Source organism: Nelusetta ayraudi, unplaced genomic scaffold (genome assembly GCF_046127955.1).
Source record: "Nelusetta ayraudi isolate G7.1 ecotype Tasmania unplaced genomic scaffold, CSIRO-AGI_Nayr_v1 ptg000060l, whole genome shotgun sequence".
NCBI lineage: Eukaryota > Metazoa > Chordata > Actinopteri > Tetraodontiformes > Monacanthidae > Nelusetta > Nelusetta ayraudi.
Window position 1 is genome coordinate 755,698 of NW_027466110.1, and position 16,730 is coordinate 772,427.

At 44.9% G+C, this 16,730-nt stretch overlaps 2 protein-coding genes across 5 annotated transcripts; one reads left to right on the forward strand and one right to left on the reverse strand.

Moving 5' to 3' along the window:
* Nucleotides 1-2,912: 2,912 nt before the first annotated feature.
* On the reverse strand, nucleotides 2,913-10,287 carry tmem182a (transmembrane protein 182a). 3 transcript variants are annotated; one of them, XM_076040264.1, is made up of 6 exons: nucleotides 10,019-10,142; nucleotides 8,166-8,842; nucleotides 6,560-6,683; nucleotides 5,562-5,660; nucleotides 5,346-5,483; nucleotides 2,913-4,016 (listed from the first exon to the last, which is right to left on the reverse strand). In XM_076040264.1, exons 2-6 carry the CDS (start codon nucleotides 8,322-8,324, stop codon nucleotides 3,790-3,792), a joined length of 747 nt encoding a protein of 248 aa, XP_075896379.1. In that variant the 5' UTR covers nucleotides 8,325-8,842; nucleotides 10,019-10,142; the 3' UTR covers nucleotides 2,913-3,789. The 3 variants fall into 3 exon arrangements, with proteins under 3 accessions (XP_075896379.1, XP_075896378.1, XP_075896377.1); XM_076040263.1 differs by lacking the exon at nucleotides 10,019-10,142 and adding an exon at nucleotides 10,158-10,287 and having other exon boundaries at nucleotides 2,942-4,016; nucleotides 6,560-6,686; XM_076040262.1 differs by having other exon boundaries at nucleotides 2,942-4,016; nucleotides 6,560-6,686.
* Nucleotides 10,263-16,515, forward strand: slc67a2 (solute carrier family 67 member 2). 2 transcript variants are annotated; one of them, XM_076040258.1, is made up of 6 exons: nucleotides 10,263-10,633; nucleotides 11,407-11,494; nucleotides 12,201-12,244; nucleotides 13,379-13,508; nucleotides 13,988-14,197; nucleotides 14,708-16,515. In XM_076040258.1, exons 1-6 carry the CDS (start codon nucleotides 10,547-10,549, stop codon nucleotides 15,562-15,564), a joined length of 1,416 nt encoding a protein of 471 aa, XP_075896373.1. In that variant the 5' UTR covers nucleotides 10,263-10,546; the 3' UTR covers nucleotides 15,565-16,515. The 2 variants fall into 2 exon arrangements, with proteins under 2 accessions (XP_075896373.1, XP_075896374.1); XM_076040259.1 differs by lacking the exon at nucleotides 10,263-10,633 and having other exon boundaries at nucleotides 11,406-11,494; nucleotides 13,384-13,508.
* Nucleotides 16,516-16,730: the final 215 nt, after the last annotated feature.

Here is a 16,730-nt window from a genome sequence, read left to right on the forward strand (position 1 = left end):
CAGTGCGCACTGTCACTCAACCCGAGAGCCTTGCAGTGGAGCTCTGCTGCAGTCTCCTGGTCGCCCCTTAAAACTAAAAGGTGCATCTGCTGTCAGTCTGCGGCGGCATGAGGCCCCTCTGCTGGGACCCTGTTTTATCAGCTTCAGTCAGTCAGTCTGCGTGCGTCTCGTCGCGTCGTCGAGGATTTAACAGAAAGTCTCCCTGGACTGTGTTAATTGTAAATTCCTCTGCCTCCTTTCCCATTTAATCCAAATTGCACTTTGCCGCTATTTAAAATCTTATTATTGTCCATAAACGTCTTAGAAATGAAGTTCAATAACACCTCACTTCTTTTATATGTTCCACTATCCAGAACATAAAACACACTGTGATGTCACGAAGGGTTTGGTCACGTATTTCTCAAAATTCAATAACCCCGATGTTTTCTAACTGGAATATTGCATGGAGAAAAAGTCAGTGACTTTTTTTGCTTGCTCATTTTCAGAAAGCTTGTGCAAAAATCAGCCCTTTGTGATGTCATAAAGAGCAGTTAGAATCAATTCGTTATGGTACCCTTTCAAATGCAGAAGGTCAAGTGGAGGATTAGTTTCAGCTGGAAGCTGAAACCAAGACAAATGGTCCATTTTTGCAGGAGGCTGTAAACAGAGTGCTAAAATAAGCTGTTTTCTGGACATCGACAGACTTCTTGGGATATTCAATTGTGCTCAACTGCAGCGCAGGATGCAGCTGTTTAAACAGGCACACTATGGGACCTTTAAAAAAGGCCAATAAACTGTAATAATGATAATGAGATCAGAAAAGAGCGAAAGAAAGAAGCTCACTGCATCTTGTCTCATGCAGGGGGAATTTTTAGATGATTAATAATAATGACCGACAGATGTGGAGTTAGAAATTAAATTAAGTGTTGGAAAACATGAGATAAAAAATATGTTGAAAGCAAAATAAATCATTGTCATTCCTTCCATGAAAAGGGATTTGTAAAAAAAAAAAAAAAAAAAAAATCATCTTCACAGCAAAACTTGAAAAGCAAAGTCAAAAGAAAAGTTTCCTGCCTGCTTTTTCAGTGTCTGGCTTTGTATTTTTTTTTTTTTTCTTTTTTAAAGGAATCCAGAATGTCAAAACTTAGAATAATGGTTGAATCGATTGTGTCTCCTGTGTTTAATTCTGTTTCTTTCTTTCGCCTGTTACAATTTGTCCAAGTCACTCCTTGTGCTCAGCTCCGCGTTCTGTTCTCTCGTTCCAGCCCGTCCTGATCGGGTCAGTTTTACAGTTGTTTTCACGTGTCGCCTGACGACGATCAATACCGTTCTCCATTCGTCAGACACGACTTTATTGTAATGTGCCTTCCTGCCTGTATTGCGCGGCCCTTTGCTTTGCTTTGCTTGCACAACGTGCGGCACATAAGACCTCGGCTTCCTGCCTCCTCTCCTCCTCCTCCTCCTCCTCCTCCTCCTCCTGCTCTGGAAGTGTTACCCTCTCATCCCCTATCTCGCCTCATCCGCTATTCTCCCCCTCACCTTCCTGCCCGCACTCCATCCCTCTGCTGAGCACAGGTATTTGTTTAGGAATCTCTCGGTGGAAATTATACTCCATCTCCGGCGCTCCCTATCAACACACAATTATCATGGGCAATCATGCAGAACAGCGCCGAATTCAGCTGAGACTCTGATGACATTACTGACTGCGAGGCCCGGGCTTCCTCTGCAGGTAGCCCCCTCCACGCCTGCATCAAACCTATCTGGCCCCCTACACCAACCCAACCCCCCCCAGCTCAGAATGTATTATTTTTATGGATCTTATTAGGATTTCATTTAAAGCAGGAAGTGCACCGCATTACACACACAGAGACACACACACACACACACATATAGAGACGCACAAGTGTGTATATGTATATGTATATATATATATATATATATACATATACATAAACACACACACATTTATATACGGTAGTTACATTTTTATATATGTATACATGTACATGCGTGTATATATGTAAATATATACACACATATACACACATGTATATATAGAGAGAGATATATACATGTATATATATATATATATATATATATATATATATATATATATGTATAGGTGTATAGATATGTGTATACACTGGTATAACTATATAAATGTGTGCATACATATATACATATATATACATTTATATAGTAATAGTTTTTTTTATATATACATTTATTTGTGTGTATATATAATCTTACAGCTTATTGGGTCCTGTCGACCACTCCGGCCTCCTTGCGTGACCCACAGTCATTTCCCTCAGTGCAGCTTCCCATACGGGCCAGACTGAAGTCCGCTGCTGCTCGCAATTTCAGGAATTCGGAAAGTGTGAATATCCACCCCCCTCCCCCCAGCGCGTCCAGGGCCTTTCCCACAAAGTAATCATAAGCGCATCACTGTTTTTTTTTTTTTTGTAAAGTCTCTCTATCCACTGCTGATATATATGTGCATTTCCCTGTGTATGATAAGTGCATTATAAAGCAGGCAAAGGCGGTGAGTTAATACAGACACAAGAGAGTCGACACCGGGGTCCATTCAGATCCTGATCAAATGCTCCATTCATGAGTGAAATTACCATCCGTCTGTCAGCCAAGGTGTGAATTCTTTCATCTACACATCTCTACCTCTGAAGCACTGATTAAATACATAACGCACATGCGCTCCTCATGGAGCCAAGATGAGAGGCACAGTATGTGTCCCTGCTCACTTCTGGAAGGTTCCATGTGTAAATGCACAGTGCCCTCTTGTGGTATTCCAGTCAGCCTCGTTATAATTCTCCCAGCAGGGCCCTTTAATGTCATTTCTGAGACTATCTGCAGTGCAAAGTGTGTTCCCATTGGTTCCTGGTTTGTTGAAGACGGCTTCAGTGAGTTAAAATGCTAAATTTAGTCAATTCAGGCACCAAAGCTCACCTTCACTTTGTTGGTTTATTGGGCAAACAGTTTAAATGAAGACGCTCGGCGCGGATGCGTAATGTCTGAACTGGATTACAAGATGCTCAAAATGTGGAACCAAAGCACAATGTATCAACATCAAACGAGTCAACAAAGCCAACTGGAACAGGTCAGCCGTATTTCTGGTTTCACTTGCAAACTGAGAAAGTGTTCAACCACCAGAACACGGCGCCAGAGAACAGCACACTACTTACAGAGTGATGCTGCAGAATTACAACTGCTCCTGGAAAATGAACATTTTTAGCCCAAATCTTTAACGTTACTGTGAACTTCCTGTTACAAAAACATTCATATTTTTCATCATTAAAAAATGTCCTAACAGCTACAGAGTAGCTTGCACTTCTAATAGCTTTTCAATAATCAGTCATTGAGAGCGGTGACTTAAAAGGGTTTTTTAAGAATAAAAGTCACATGTCTCTATATTGTAGACAAGTAACAATCATTGTTAAGCAAAGTCTTCCTCTTAGCACTCACCAGACTTGAACAAATTTGCATGTGCAATCTCACAGCATATACAATACACATCGTGTGATCAGGTCTGTTCCCCCACCCACAAAAAAACAACCCAGGATGGATTAATCCAGAGATATTTTTTCAAACCCCAACAATAGTTGTGATGGTTTTATTCTTGAACAAAATGCTCGTGATCGTCACACAACAGCTGTCACACAATTATCTACAGAGTCGCGCCCTCACACAGCAGAGGAATAAATATCAAACAAACGTACGGTGGTCGCAAACAAGACTGAGAGAGAGAAAAAAAAAAAAGCCTCTTTCAAAACCTTTCTAAGCAGTGGCGGGTTGGAGTCAGGTGTAATGAATCTGGATGGTTCGGCCCACGAGCAGGAAGAGGAGGCCGGCCAGGAAGCAGAAGAAAATGCCGACGGGAGCAAACATGAAGGAGAGGCCGTAGTGGAGGGACAGCTGGAAGCCCGGGCACACAGTGGCGCGCTGGTGCTCCACGTAGACGTCCACCACGTCCAGCACCTGCAGCCACAGCACGTACATCACCACCACGCACAGCAGGAAGAGGCCTGGGGAGGAGGAGCAGAGCAGGGGGTTGATCGGAGCTCCGCTGATTGTCACTGGGATTGTTAATAGCATAATAACATTTCTGACTAGCTGCAGAAGAGAAAAGCAGTGCAACAGTGGCTGAACAAGTACTTCCTGCAATACGATTCACCTGATCTGATCTGTATCAATAGCGTTAAAAAAAACGACTCACTGATATAAAAGCATTAACATGCTTTTTTTTTTTTTTTTTTTGACTCCATTTAGCTGCATAGGATGAAGCACAGTGTTCCTCCCCAAAGAGAAAATAATTGACAGTGAGGAATTAATCTAACCCGTTTGTAAAAGCAAACAATTTTTCCGCCAACTAGTCAATAATATTACTATTTGAAGGGAAAAATATATAAACTATGTAAATGATAAAAAAAAAGGATCTATTTTCAAGTCAGATCATAACGAATGCTTCCCAATATACAAATGAACCAAGCAACAATCAATCAGGAATCAAGAGAGTCTTAATATTCTGTGAGAACAGATGTGGGTTTGTAGACACCGTGTTGGGAAAGGAAAGGTGAGGTGAGAGCCTGAGTGTATATGTGATCACCAGTGGGGTGGAGGAAGTCCAGAGTGAGGAGTGTTGGGAGGCAGGACAACAGAGGAAGACACGACAGTATTGGAGATGACACTTAACTTTTGAAGGCTCTCTTTCAGGAAACGAGGGACTAGGGCACATGGTGCAAATCCTCAATCCAATACTGCTGGTCACTCGTCTCCACACTTGTCATTTTGGTTTCTTTGCACTTTTTTTTTTTATTTTACTCTTCAGTGCAGTCTTATAATAACGGAATTTTAGTTTCTGTTCGTCTTCTGCTGAATTCACTCTGGCGTTCCTTTTGCTCTCATTGTTCCCACACGAGATTTTAAGAATTTATCCAGGGTTTCCGCTCCCCCCCAACCCCCAGCACTCTTTTTTTTATTTATTTATGAACTGTTTCATGAAACACAATTTTGTTTATTTTGTAACCATAGGTAATAATGATAATATTTTAAATAATTATGCAACGCAACATTGTGCAGATTACAAATCTTATTCCTAAACTTCACATCACAGACAGACGAAACAAAATGTTTTACCCTTCATCCAGTTTTTGCTTTGTAGTGCTCAGTGTCATAAGATCAAAAGGTGGGGAGCCGCAGGTTCCAACCCCACACAATCAAAATCATTGTGTTTTAAAACAAGGACTCACATTTTGGGTCAAATCTTTAAAAGCATGTACTTGACGTGAGGCTCGAAGGCCCTTAACTGTTACTTACCAGGAGAGGAAGCATATGTGCATTTTCAAGAGCCTCACCTGATGCCAGGAAGAGGCTGCCTCCGGCTTTGTACATGCGGTGACTGGCAAACGGTGCCGCGCAGATGATGATGAACCCGCCCAGCACCACGGCCACCACGCCGATCAGCATGAAGATGCTCCAGAAGCCCCTGTAAACTGCAGGGCAGAGGGAGGGTCTGCTGATGGGGGCAGGCAACACTCGAGGACGCCTGATTTACAATGAGAGGTGCTTACTGATGGCTGAGTCGTAGTCAGTGGAGTTGTGGGTCTGCTGAGAGATGGGGAATGGGAAGAGGTAGGCGTGCATGCACACTTTGGAGTCAGGCTGGTTTACTGGAGACAGAGAGGAGGAAACAAAATCAGCTCGTCCGGTCGTTTGTCCACCGACCGCCCGCTGAAAAGGTTTCAGCGCTTTGTTTCGGGCTTCTCTCTTCCCGCCTCGCCTCCCATGGGAACATGTGAAATTCCACAGAGCCTCACAAGGTTCTGGAGCTGGAGGCTGTCCCCGCCTCAGCATTCAGAGTCCCCGTCACAAAACACAGAGGACGCACAACCACCTGACAAGGACCAGAATAACATCACATGGCCTGAGTGGTCACATGAGGTGGCCACACACACACACACACGTTTCTATGGAGCCAAATTAAACAGTGACAGCACTTTCAGGAGCGTGTGGTGATGCTACGTGAGTCTGGGGAAATCCCAGAGGTGAATTGTGTCCTGCAGTCTGATAATGGCTTCAAAAGACAAGAGTAAGCAAGGGACACTTGTTTGATTCTTTGACAATTTTACTTGAACTGAAGTGTTTGTCTTCAAACATAGGCACAAAAAACACACTTTTTGATACTTTTTTTTTTTTTTTAGGATGTTCTCAATTCATATAAGAATGCTAATGAGCAAAGACTTGAGGGGATAAAGTATTAGTCTTAGCCGTAAATAAATCCCTTAAGAACAGTGTCTGGCTGTTTATTTGCATCGGTAGCCATTGAACGCACACTTGGTCTCTGCAAGTTTAGGTAAAGCTTATGTAAATTGTTTCAAGCTGGATCAAATCAACCTTGAATGACGGATGACAATAATGTAATGTATCTTAATATGTGCTGTAACTGTGTTGTTTGCAAAAAATATGACAATTTTTTTATATAAAAAAGAAGAAAAAGTGAGACCTTCATAAAGTTGGTCAACAAAAAAGAGCTGCTTTGATTGGACCTCCTTGTGTTCGTCAGACTTACTGAACAACAGTTTCCACAGCAGGTTTTCGCCGTCGGGCTGGCCCCCGAACGAACACCTCCAGAAGAAGCCCTCATGATACAGAGTGAAGACGTCGCCGTCCCTCTGCGTCACCACATCTCCAGGCTTCTGGGAGGGAGAAGGAAAAAAACACCCGCGTTAGACAATCGTGTCTCGGGGACAGTGTGTGGCCGTTCTGCCGCAGCAGCTGCTCGCTCAGTTCAAGGGTTGGAGCTGAGCGAGCGCTTCGGAACTGCGCGGCAGGTTTGGTTCGGTGCCAGGGAGGTCGGGAGCGCTCCCTCTCCCGCACTCGGGAAACACTCAACGGCGCCAGCCGATGTTTTAGCAGATAGGCAGGAAAAGCAGCCCGAATCTCTCTGACCTGCCATTAAATTGTTCTCAGGTGGCTGAAAGCAGAAGGCGCTGCGGCTGAAAAGCAGGCATTCAATCAAAGGTGCCAAAGTGGTGGTGTTGTTGGTTTGTATTCTGTTCAGACAAACAAAGCAAAGTAGGAGACATGAGATCACGGCTCAACCATCTCGAGCAGATCCAGTCCGAGTCATTGCAGTCCAATCAGCACCCTCTTAGATGTAACTACAAGCAGCTACGAGCTGTAAATGATAGCTGCTGCTAAAGGAGATTAGCACGGTGGCTACGTTAACAGCTGTCAAATTGAGACCACATTGGAAGAGGAGCGCTGGAGAATTTCTCTTTGGCAGAAAAGGTGTTTTATGAGCTCACTGGGAAGACCAAAGCTGTTGCCAACTGGAGTAACTGGCGGTAAAACACCTGACAGGTCCATTTTGAACAGAATACAGTAAAAAGGTTGTCTAGTCTCTAAGTCACTGTTTTCTTGAGGACCTTCTCTTTCTGAATGTCTACTTTGGCTTTGCATATCAGAGGGACAAGGAAAATAAATCAGATTTAGATTCAGATGAAACAGATTTAGCAAACTTGAAAAAACTATTTAGTACTTCATCCAAGAGTGAATTACAATCAAGATTTCTTTTATACATAATGTTCTTAATAAGTGGCTCAATGGCTTAATCTAAATCTGCTTCAATTGGATTGCACTACTGTGTGTACTACAAGTTACGCCTTCAGTTAAGTGCGCAGACTTTCACGTCTCAATGACTGTCAAACGCCCACTATGAGAAGCTAAGTATGTTCTCGTCGGTGATATTTAATACAGATCCATACCAGTGGGACTGCTGGTATTTGTATTTCTATCACAGGGGTACAAGGAGAGGTTATGCCTCGATGGCTGCTGCATAGCTGCGCACTTGCACACGCACACACGCAGGACATTAAAACAGTGTCTGATTACATGAAGAGCTCCTGCAGGGATGCCTCCCCGCCCTCCAGTCCAGCCACTGAGATGGCCTTTGTTGCCACTAACCGCAGGCCCCAACACAGAAGGAGACACTTTGTTTTTCATTCCAAGCACCGCAGGGTTTAAAATGTGATTAAACATTATTTTTTTGAAGATGTTAAAATATGGCACATGTCCACATGTCTCAAGTTTTCAGTCATATTAAAAACATCAAGACGTGGCTCTCCATTAACGGTGAGTGCGCAATAAACAGATGTGATGCGCCCGACACCCACCTCTACGGCCACGTCGCCCAGCTCCGCAGACCCACTGGAGTTGTGGTGGCAGCTCTCGGAGGCCAACAGCCAGTAATCCGTCCCGAAGGAGAGGAGGATGAACACGGCCGCCAGCGCCCCAAAGATCCCGGCAAAGAACAGCGCCACGCTCAGCTTCATGGTCCCCGGCCGGCCCGTCGCTTTTGTCACTGGGTTGCCTAAACTCAAAAGTGTGGCTTTCCTCCTCCAAGCAACAGCGAGCGCATGTGACGAGACGCGGTCACAACCCCTCCTCTGCTATAAAACACCACAGTCTGCTGGCTGAGGTTCCAGCTGGAGAAGCAAAGGACGCTGGATGTGGACTTGTGGTCTGCTGTCCCCTCTGCCTGTGTTATGGGAGGACAGACTGGAGCACATGACTCCTGTGGACCCTGCTGGGGTCTGCAGCCAACCCACCCACCACACCCCGGGGGCTATTTTGGGGGTTTGATTGAAGGTTGGCTGCTCGTCTCCGCCGTGAGTGTCTATAGCAGTTGGAGGGTGACAAGGGGAGGGGGATCGGGGCAAAAAATAACCCGGTGGCAACTGGACACCCTCGGTCTGCACGGGAATGTCGGGAGCGGGTGAGAGCGAAAGGACAGGAGGCATCAGCGGAGTCGTGCCCCCTCCACAGCAGTCAGTCAACCAGCCTGATGGCCCTGAGCAGAAACAAAAACACATGGATCAGTGTCATTTCCTGTAAGTGAGGCCAATGATTGTAAAGGGTTCTTTCAATGTAGGGAATGTTCATCCACACCCCATTAAAGATATACAGATTTGATAGGAAATATTAAATAGACAAACAATGGACAATTTGGAGAGGCAATAAAAACTTTGATTTTAGTCTAGTTTAATTTTCAGTTCAGGACACTTATGGTATTACTTTGATAGCTTAGTTCAATGACTGGGATAAGATACACCGGAGTCAAGGCTGTTGTTTGCACGTACAAACATGGCCAACAAAGTCTTTCAAGGAGTTATTTGTATTATGGGAATGGCTCAGGATATCTGTGAACTCACTCATAACTGTGAACTCACACATGGATGAAGCCCAAAAATACACAATAATGTGAATTCAGTGAGTAAGTCAGCGAGTAAGTGAGAGGTCAAATATTTTTAATTCAAAACTTCACCCTGCTGTCTGCCATTTCTAACAAACGCCACCTCGTGGTGGCCCCAGTAAAACGTCAATAAAACAAATCACAGTAATAACAATGAATTAAATTTTTTTATGGACAAAGTTGAAGAGGATGAGTAAAACAGAAAGGGGTCTGACGGTTTTTTTTTGTTTTGTTTTTTTTAACCTTTTTGTTTGGTGTTTTAGTGTATAAATAATTTTGAAAATCTTAACTTTTCCGACCTTTAGGCTGAAAGGTTTTCTTTACTTTCAAAATATCAGCAATTCCAAAATTTGCTGCGTTTACAGCGAAATGAATCGTCCAAAAAAAAAAAAAAAAAACCCCAGAAGGGATCGGATACCTTGTTTATCCAGCAGATGGCGTAAATGTAACAGATGTGAGGACAAAATGGGGCAATGGGGGATTATCCATGGGGATTTTATGTCTTTCTTTTGACCAATTATCACTAAACTCAATAAGAAGTGTCTAAACGTCGGGTCACATGCGAATATAGTGGTGCTTTGACATTTTAATCTGCCAGAAATGTTATTACTGTGCGAAGCATGACTACATGTATTTTAGCAGTGATCCTTATTGTTCTCTTTTAAAAACGAACAAAAAAACGAACAAACAAACAAAAAAACGAACTAAAATGTCGAGCATGAGACAACAGCTGGTCGAAAAAAGGAAGAAAAAAATCATTGTGACAAGACTCACTTAATACTGGAGACAAATAAAGTGTGAACGACGGCAAACTACTCATTTCGTTAACGTTGGCGACGGCCTGCTTGCTCCGTTTCTTACCAAGCAACGCAATCACAATTTTCCCATTGCACGTGTGCCTCGCTCTGTTTACCAATGACAAGGCTCCGCCTTTTGTAATGTGACGTCACTGGACGGCGCCAACCGTGTGCGCAGCCGCAGGGGTGTCCGGTGGAGAGGAAGAGGCTACGGTGACAGTTGACCGGCAACTGAGTCGCCCGGCCGCCTCCGGCTGCTAGACTTTAACGCGCGGGCCTCTAACTTAGAAAGCCACACTTTAGCACAAATGCCAGGAGTGTGCAGGTGTTTCCAAACCCGGTTCTGCGAGTTCCCCCGCCCCCGGCTGTAGAAACGGAGCTCCGGCCCTGCTTCGATTGTCTCGGTTCGCCCAATCTTCATGAGCGGAGCGCGGCGTCGCTTCCGCCCTGGCCGCAAAGCAGCGCTATCCGCCGCGTCCATGGTGCTGTCCTGCACAGCGGCACGATGGACAAACGTTGGCTGAACTCTCTCCTGCAGACACCGAGCAGCCGCAGGGGCATCATCTGGTGCATCTACATGGTGGGCTTCATGGTGAGTTGCGGGACCACCGTTCACCGTCCCTGCTGTGAAATGACGCTTTTGTCTTGATGTGCCTTATAATATTGACGCCAATGGAACCTGAATATGTTGTCGATGGAATGTTTCAAGGCTTTGATTCTCTACTATAGAGTGACTGTAGGGGTTGTTTTAAATGGGTGATGATACAGTGCAGTAGTTACAATGTACACATTCATGTTTTGAGTCTAGTGACATGTCTGGTTTTGCTCCAAAGCCGAGATAAATTACCATATGAATTTTAGAATTACACATATGATCTGTTCATATAGTTACAAAAAGGTTATTGACAAGTGAATTGCGTGTGTATTAAACACAAATAAACACAGAAGAGGTTCTGACAGCTCTCAAACTTGAGCAACCCTTCCTGGTGGCTCAGCTGTCAGTAAAATGTGTTGCAAAGACGAGTTCCTTACGTTCAGCACACAACTCGCTGAAGCCCAGTAATGACATTACCCGGTCAACATACGTGACTCAATGTCTCAACGTTTGCGCCAGGAGCTGCCCTGCGGTCACGCTCGGGTCCTCTTTAAGTTAAACAGTTAGTGCAATTAGCAATGGTGGAAGGTTGCATGAAATGCTGTGTGACTTCAATAACGATTCCGGCCGATGCAGAAGAGCAGGATGAGCGGGGAGATTCTGCAGCGTCCGTCCCACAGTCATTTTGCTCTTTCTGAGTGTCTGTAATTGTGTTGTTGCCGGCCGTCTTTGGCTCAGTCCACCGTCTCACTGCTTCATGTTCCACTTAGGACTTGTTTGGGGTGAGCATGATCGTCCCGCTGATTAGCCATCACGTGAAAGCTCTGGGAGCGAGTCCGACCGTGGCCGGAATCGTAGGTAGGTGCTTTGCATGGCGCTCCCAACACACCCCAGTAGGGTTCACAGGGTTTGGTTGCTCTGCATGAGAAGACTGGTGAGTGTTATCAAGGCAAGCTGGCGCGCACTAGAGGAGCCCCGTTATTCAATATTCTTTACCAATCCTTTCTAACTTTCTCTTGGTGCACTCCCCACAAATGATTAAAAAGAAATCAGTCAGTCCAGGAAATCAACCCTTTGTGATGTCATAAAGAGCACTACCAAGCTGGTGTAAACGCCCCTTGCCCGGTGTTCATTCTGCACTGTTAGACCACCACGTTGCCACCTTTCAAATATCCAAAAAAACCATCAAAGTATTACGGTAGTATCAGTAAGATATTACAACAGAGAGATTTTCCCTGAAATTGGATGCAAACAAAGGGCTCAACATGCAGTTTTGGGTCATTTGCAGAGTTCCTTGGATATTGAATAGTACAGAACCTCCATGAGCATCAGGGATAAATGCAGAATGTGGGATTTTAAAATAACAATCTCTGCCAAAGTTAACACGGCCACACAGTTATCGTTAACGATCAAACTCCAGCAGCTCATCTACATTGGACAAAACTACAACAGTGGACTAATAATGATATCTTCTATATCGTCCTCGAAGGAGTTTCGTATGCAAGTGGTTCTCACGATGTATTTTGTTTGTTATGCATTTTGACGTTTCTTTAACTGTTTGCAGGATCTACGTACGGGATCCTGCAGTTCTTCTCAAGCACCTTGGTTGTAAGTATTGACTCAGAAAAAGCCCTGGAAGCGTTTGTCCGTCTCCGACACGACTAGTGTTTAAGATGGCCGCATTCCATTTCCTCCGCCGGCATTTCTAGGGAACAATAACCATAGTCTGTTTTAGGCCGGTTGCGTTAGTAGCACAACACAGCCAGTCTGTCGCGCGTTGTGCCGTGACGTTGCCCGTATGAGTTTCTTTTAAAACTAAGATTAGAACGGAAAGTCACAGGAATTTAACAGTTCTTAAATTATTATTTTTTTAAATTTTCTTTTAGAAATTATTATTAAAAAAAGAAAAGAAGACACTTTTGACGGCTGCTGTATCCGATGCCGGGTTCTCGGCTCCTGCGCATCTGTTAGTTGCCACTCGCAGCTCCTTAAATTGGTTTAATTGTGCGGGGGTCATGCGACGAATTAAACAGGATAAGGAGCCTTCTGTTGGCTCCCGCGTGCAGGCCGGCAGGATCCTGATGAACGAGCGCAAGGTTATGTGAACTCAGCTCCAGAACACAGCAAACTCAATTGGTCCTTATTCCATTACTTCATCAGGTGTGTGTGTGTGTGTGTACGCCTGTGTGTGTGTGTGTGTGTGTGTGTGTGTGTGTGTGTGTGTGTGTGTGTGTGTGTGTGTGTGTGTGTGTGTGTGTGTGTGTGTGTGTCAGAGAGGGACATGCCAGGTGAGAATCTAATAAAGACCTGTGTAATGTCCAAAGCTGTTAGGCCAGGAGGAATCCCAGGGTGGGTTTGATGGTTCACCGTAAATTTGGTTACTTCGAATGTTCCTTACGTAAGTCAGCAGGAGGAGGGTGTTCTTCTGCGTGAGAGCGCAGGGTACATTTTCTCAGGAGGAGAAGAAAAAAAAAATGCAGTGAAGGAATAATTATTTTTTTTAAAAATGTCTCCACAATGTTGACATCGAGTACATTTGAACAAGTTGACGGACAAAACGATAGAGATTTCTGAGCAACTGGCCGACAGAGCTACACCGATAGCACATATTTTCTGCGTGCTGTCGCGAATTATAGCTATACCCCTGAGATGATGTAAATATTATCCATAGCGCAGCTGTTATGTCATGTACGAAAATTAAAATTAGATTTGCGTCTTGTGTTGTGCGTGTGCCGCCGCCAGGGCAGCTGGAGTGACGTGGTTGGACGGCGCTACTCTATGCTCACGTGTCTGCTGCTCAGCAGCTTGGGTTACGTCCTCCTGGGGATGTCCACCAGCATCGTGCTCTTCGTCCTGGCTCGGATTCCCATTGGTCGGTACCAAACTCCCGTTAATTTTCTGCTAAATTGTATATACCTGTGTTCAATACTGTGTATTTATTTCCTTTTCCACACTTGCAAATTTGCACTGTGCATTTATTGCCATTTTTGCACTAATCCTGTCCTGTGTGCCTTTCAATTGCCCCCCTGAAGACAAATAAAGTTTTTTGAATTGAATTGAATTGAAACTGATAAGACTTGTGTTGTTCCAGAGCTTGTATGTTCCTCTCTACAGTCCTTTAACTGTTTTGGAAAGTAAAGAGGAATCCCGTTAACGTCAAGTTATTCAATATGTCCTTTAAAGGGGGAATAGTTATCATGTGCAAAGCCTGAATGTTGGTTATTTACCCAGAGTCACTCTGGTTTCCCATCTTCAGATATTTTTAACATGGAATTTTACTTTTTTTTTTTTTTTTAAGGTAATTGCATTACAAGTTTCTCCCATGTGATCTGTTTTTTCCCCCTGTGGCAGGGCTGTTCAAGCACTCCCTGTCCATCTGCAGAGCCCTGCTGTCTGACCTGGTGTCCGAGTCAGAGCGCCCTCTGGTGATGGGTCACTTCAATGCAGCCTCCGGCGTTGGTTTCATCCTGGGACCCGTGGTCGGGGGGTTCCTGACGGAGCATGAGGGCGGCTTTTACACCTCTTCGTTCGCCTGCGCCACCATCTTCCTCATGAATTCAGGTGGGCGGGGCCTGGCGAGAAATAACCCTTCTAATAGGATAGTTCTCCAGGCGTTTAAATTTCCTCCACTTGCTATTCACATCAATGTTGAGTAGTGATGATGACCGCAAAACATCAGTAGCATAATGGTTAAAATTGAAATTTGACAGCAGCTATTCCTTTAAATGCAGCCTTTGTTTGAAATGTTGAACTTTTTTTTAACTTCCTTTTTCCAGAGATGGGAAGGAACAAAGTAGAAATTCTTTCTTGCCGCACTTTTTCAGATATCTGTGTTGAGTATTTCTTTTTTCAGATACATTTTTACTTTTACTCCCAACATTTGTACACAGAGATCTGTACTTTCTACTTCTTACTTTGGAAAATTATGATCGGTCCCTTTGCGTGTAAAAGTTGTTCAGTTGTTATTTTTTACTATAGTTATTATTGCTGAAAGTTTTACTTTGACTAGAATATATTTTTTTTTTTACTGTTTTTTAATGTCAATATTCTTGCCACCTCTGCCTATTTCAGGGTTGGTGTGGTTGCTGCCATGGAGCGAAGCGCTGACCACCTGTAACGACACCAACGCCAGCAACGACTCCAGCAAACTTTGCCACGACAGCAACTGCACCAAATCAGTGCAGAACGGCTCCGGCACAGTCGCTCACCACCGAGCGCCGTCCGCAGAGACCCACGCCGGCGCTCCGGAGAAGCCCAGTGGCGGCCTCCGGTGGAGGGAGGTGTCCCTGCTGCAGCCCGCCTGGAGGCAGCTGTCGTCGGTGAGCTCCAAGATCCGCACGGTGGCCTCCTCCGACATGTGGGACCTGTTCCTGGTGCGCCTCCTGATGGCCGTCGGCATCATGCTCTACTACAGCAACTTCTTCCTGGCCATGGAGGAGCGCTTCTCGCTCAAGCCCAAGATGAGCGGCTACCTCATCAGCTACAGCAGCACGCTGGGCGCCCTGGCCGGCTTCCTGGTGGGGCCCGTCACGCAGCTGTACGGCAACAACATCCCGGCCCTGCTGCTGCACTCCACCATGCTCACCTGCTCGCTCATCTTCCTGTACGCCGCCGCGCCCAGCGTGTGGCAGGTGCTGTTCAGCTCCACCTTCTTCGCCATCTCCACCACCATCGGACGGACGTGCGTCACCGACCTGGAGCTGCAGAGGGGCGGGGCCCAGGCCAGCGGGACTCTGATCGGAGCCGGCCAGTCTGTCACGTCCATCGGGAGGATCCTGGCGCCGCTGCTCTCCGGACTGGCCCAGGAGTTCAGCCCCTGCGGCCCCGCGAGCCTGGGCGTGGTCCTGGCTCTCGCCGCCGTGGCTTTGCTCCTCGTCAGGATCCCCAAGTGGGACAGCAGGGGGCGGGTCAAAGCAGCCAAACACTGAATGTCCAAGGTCCGACTGTGATTGATGGTGAAGATGAATGCAAGCGCTCTTACTTGCACCGAGGAGGAACAGCAGACTCCATGTGGGAATGATGCAGCTCACGGTGGGAATGTCACACTTAAACTAGGAGTCATCACAAAAGTAGGAAGGATCCTGTTTTTCCCACTCATGCCAAAGATCAAAATCAAAATCGGTGGATTTTATTTTGGCACATACTTTTAAATGTGGCCTCTGTCTGTCTTTCCGCACTGGGGTCAAACCACTACATTCTGCAGAGCCCTCGTTTTCCTTCACTGCACACCATGAAGCGCCACCGCTCACTTTAAATGGGATTGCGCGTGCTGTAATCTCCTCCTGCTGACTGTGGTGGCCAAAGGTGATCATCTGCTATTCCTTAAAAAAAATTAACCATGTAGGTTTTTGTTAAGCAAAATATTAGTAGGATTGTTTACAGAGTGGTGCAGTCGCTTGCACTGTTGCCTCACAGCCCCAAAAGGTCACGAGTTCGATTCTGCCTCAGGATTTTCTATATGGACTTTGTGTGCCTGGGTCCTCTGTCTCCAGCTTCCTCCTCCCTTCGTCCAAAGACATGAAAGTTTGATTAACGGGCACTTTTATATTGTTAGGTGGGCCAAGGATGAATTTGATGAAGAAGTGATTTTAAATTAATGGCTGGAAGGTTTTTCAACAACATTTTTTTTTAAAAGCACAGGATTAGAAATCATCCGTGTTTGTTCTATTCTTTGATTCTGGAATTTCAGACTGTAATGTCACCTCTTTTTTTTCCTGGTGTTTGTGTGTTAAGAGGGTCAGGGCTTTTTTTTTTTTTTTTTTCCTTCTACATATGTTAAACCATTTACTGAGCACTACTGTTGTTAAAAAAAAATCGAAATATTTGGTTTTAAACAAGCCATGGCAAAAATGTCACAAGCAATAAATGATGCTACAGTGTTTTGTATACGAGTTTTTTGGTTGTTTTTTTTTGGAATTGGGCATCAAACACTTAAATCAGTGTGCAAATAGAATTCTGGCATTTTAACGTCTCCTCCTGTTTACAAATGACTAATAATTTAGACAGGCACATTAATGCTGCATAATATTAGCAAACTAATGTGTGACTACACTAATTAGGAGCTCGACATATCTTTGATTTAATGTCAGAGCAT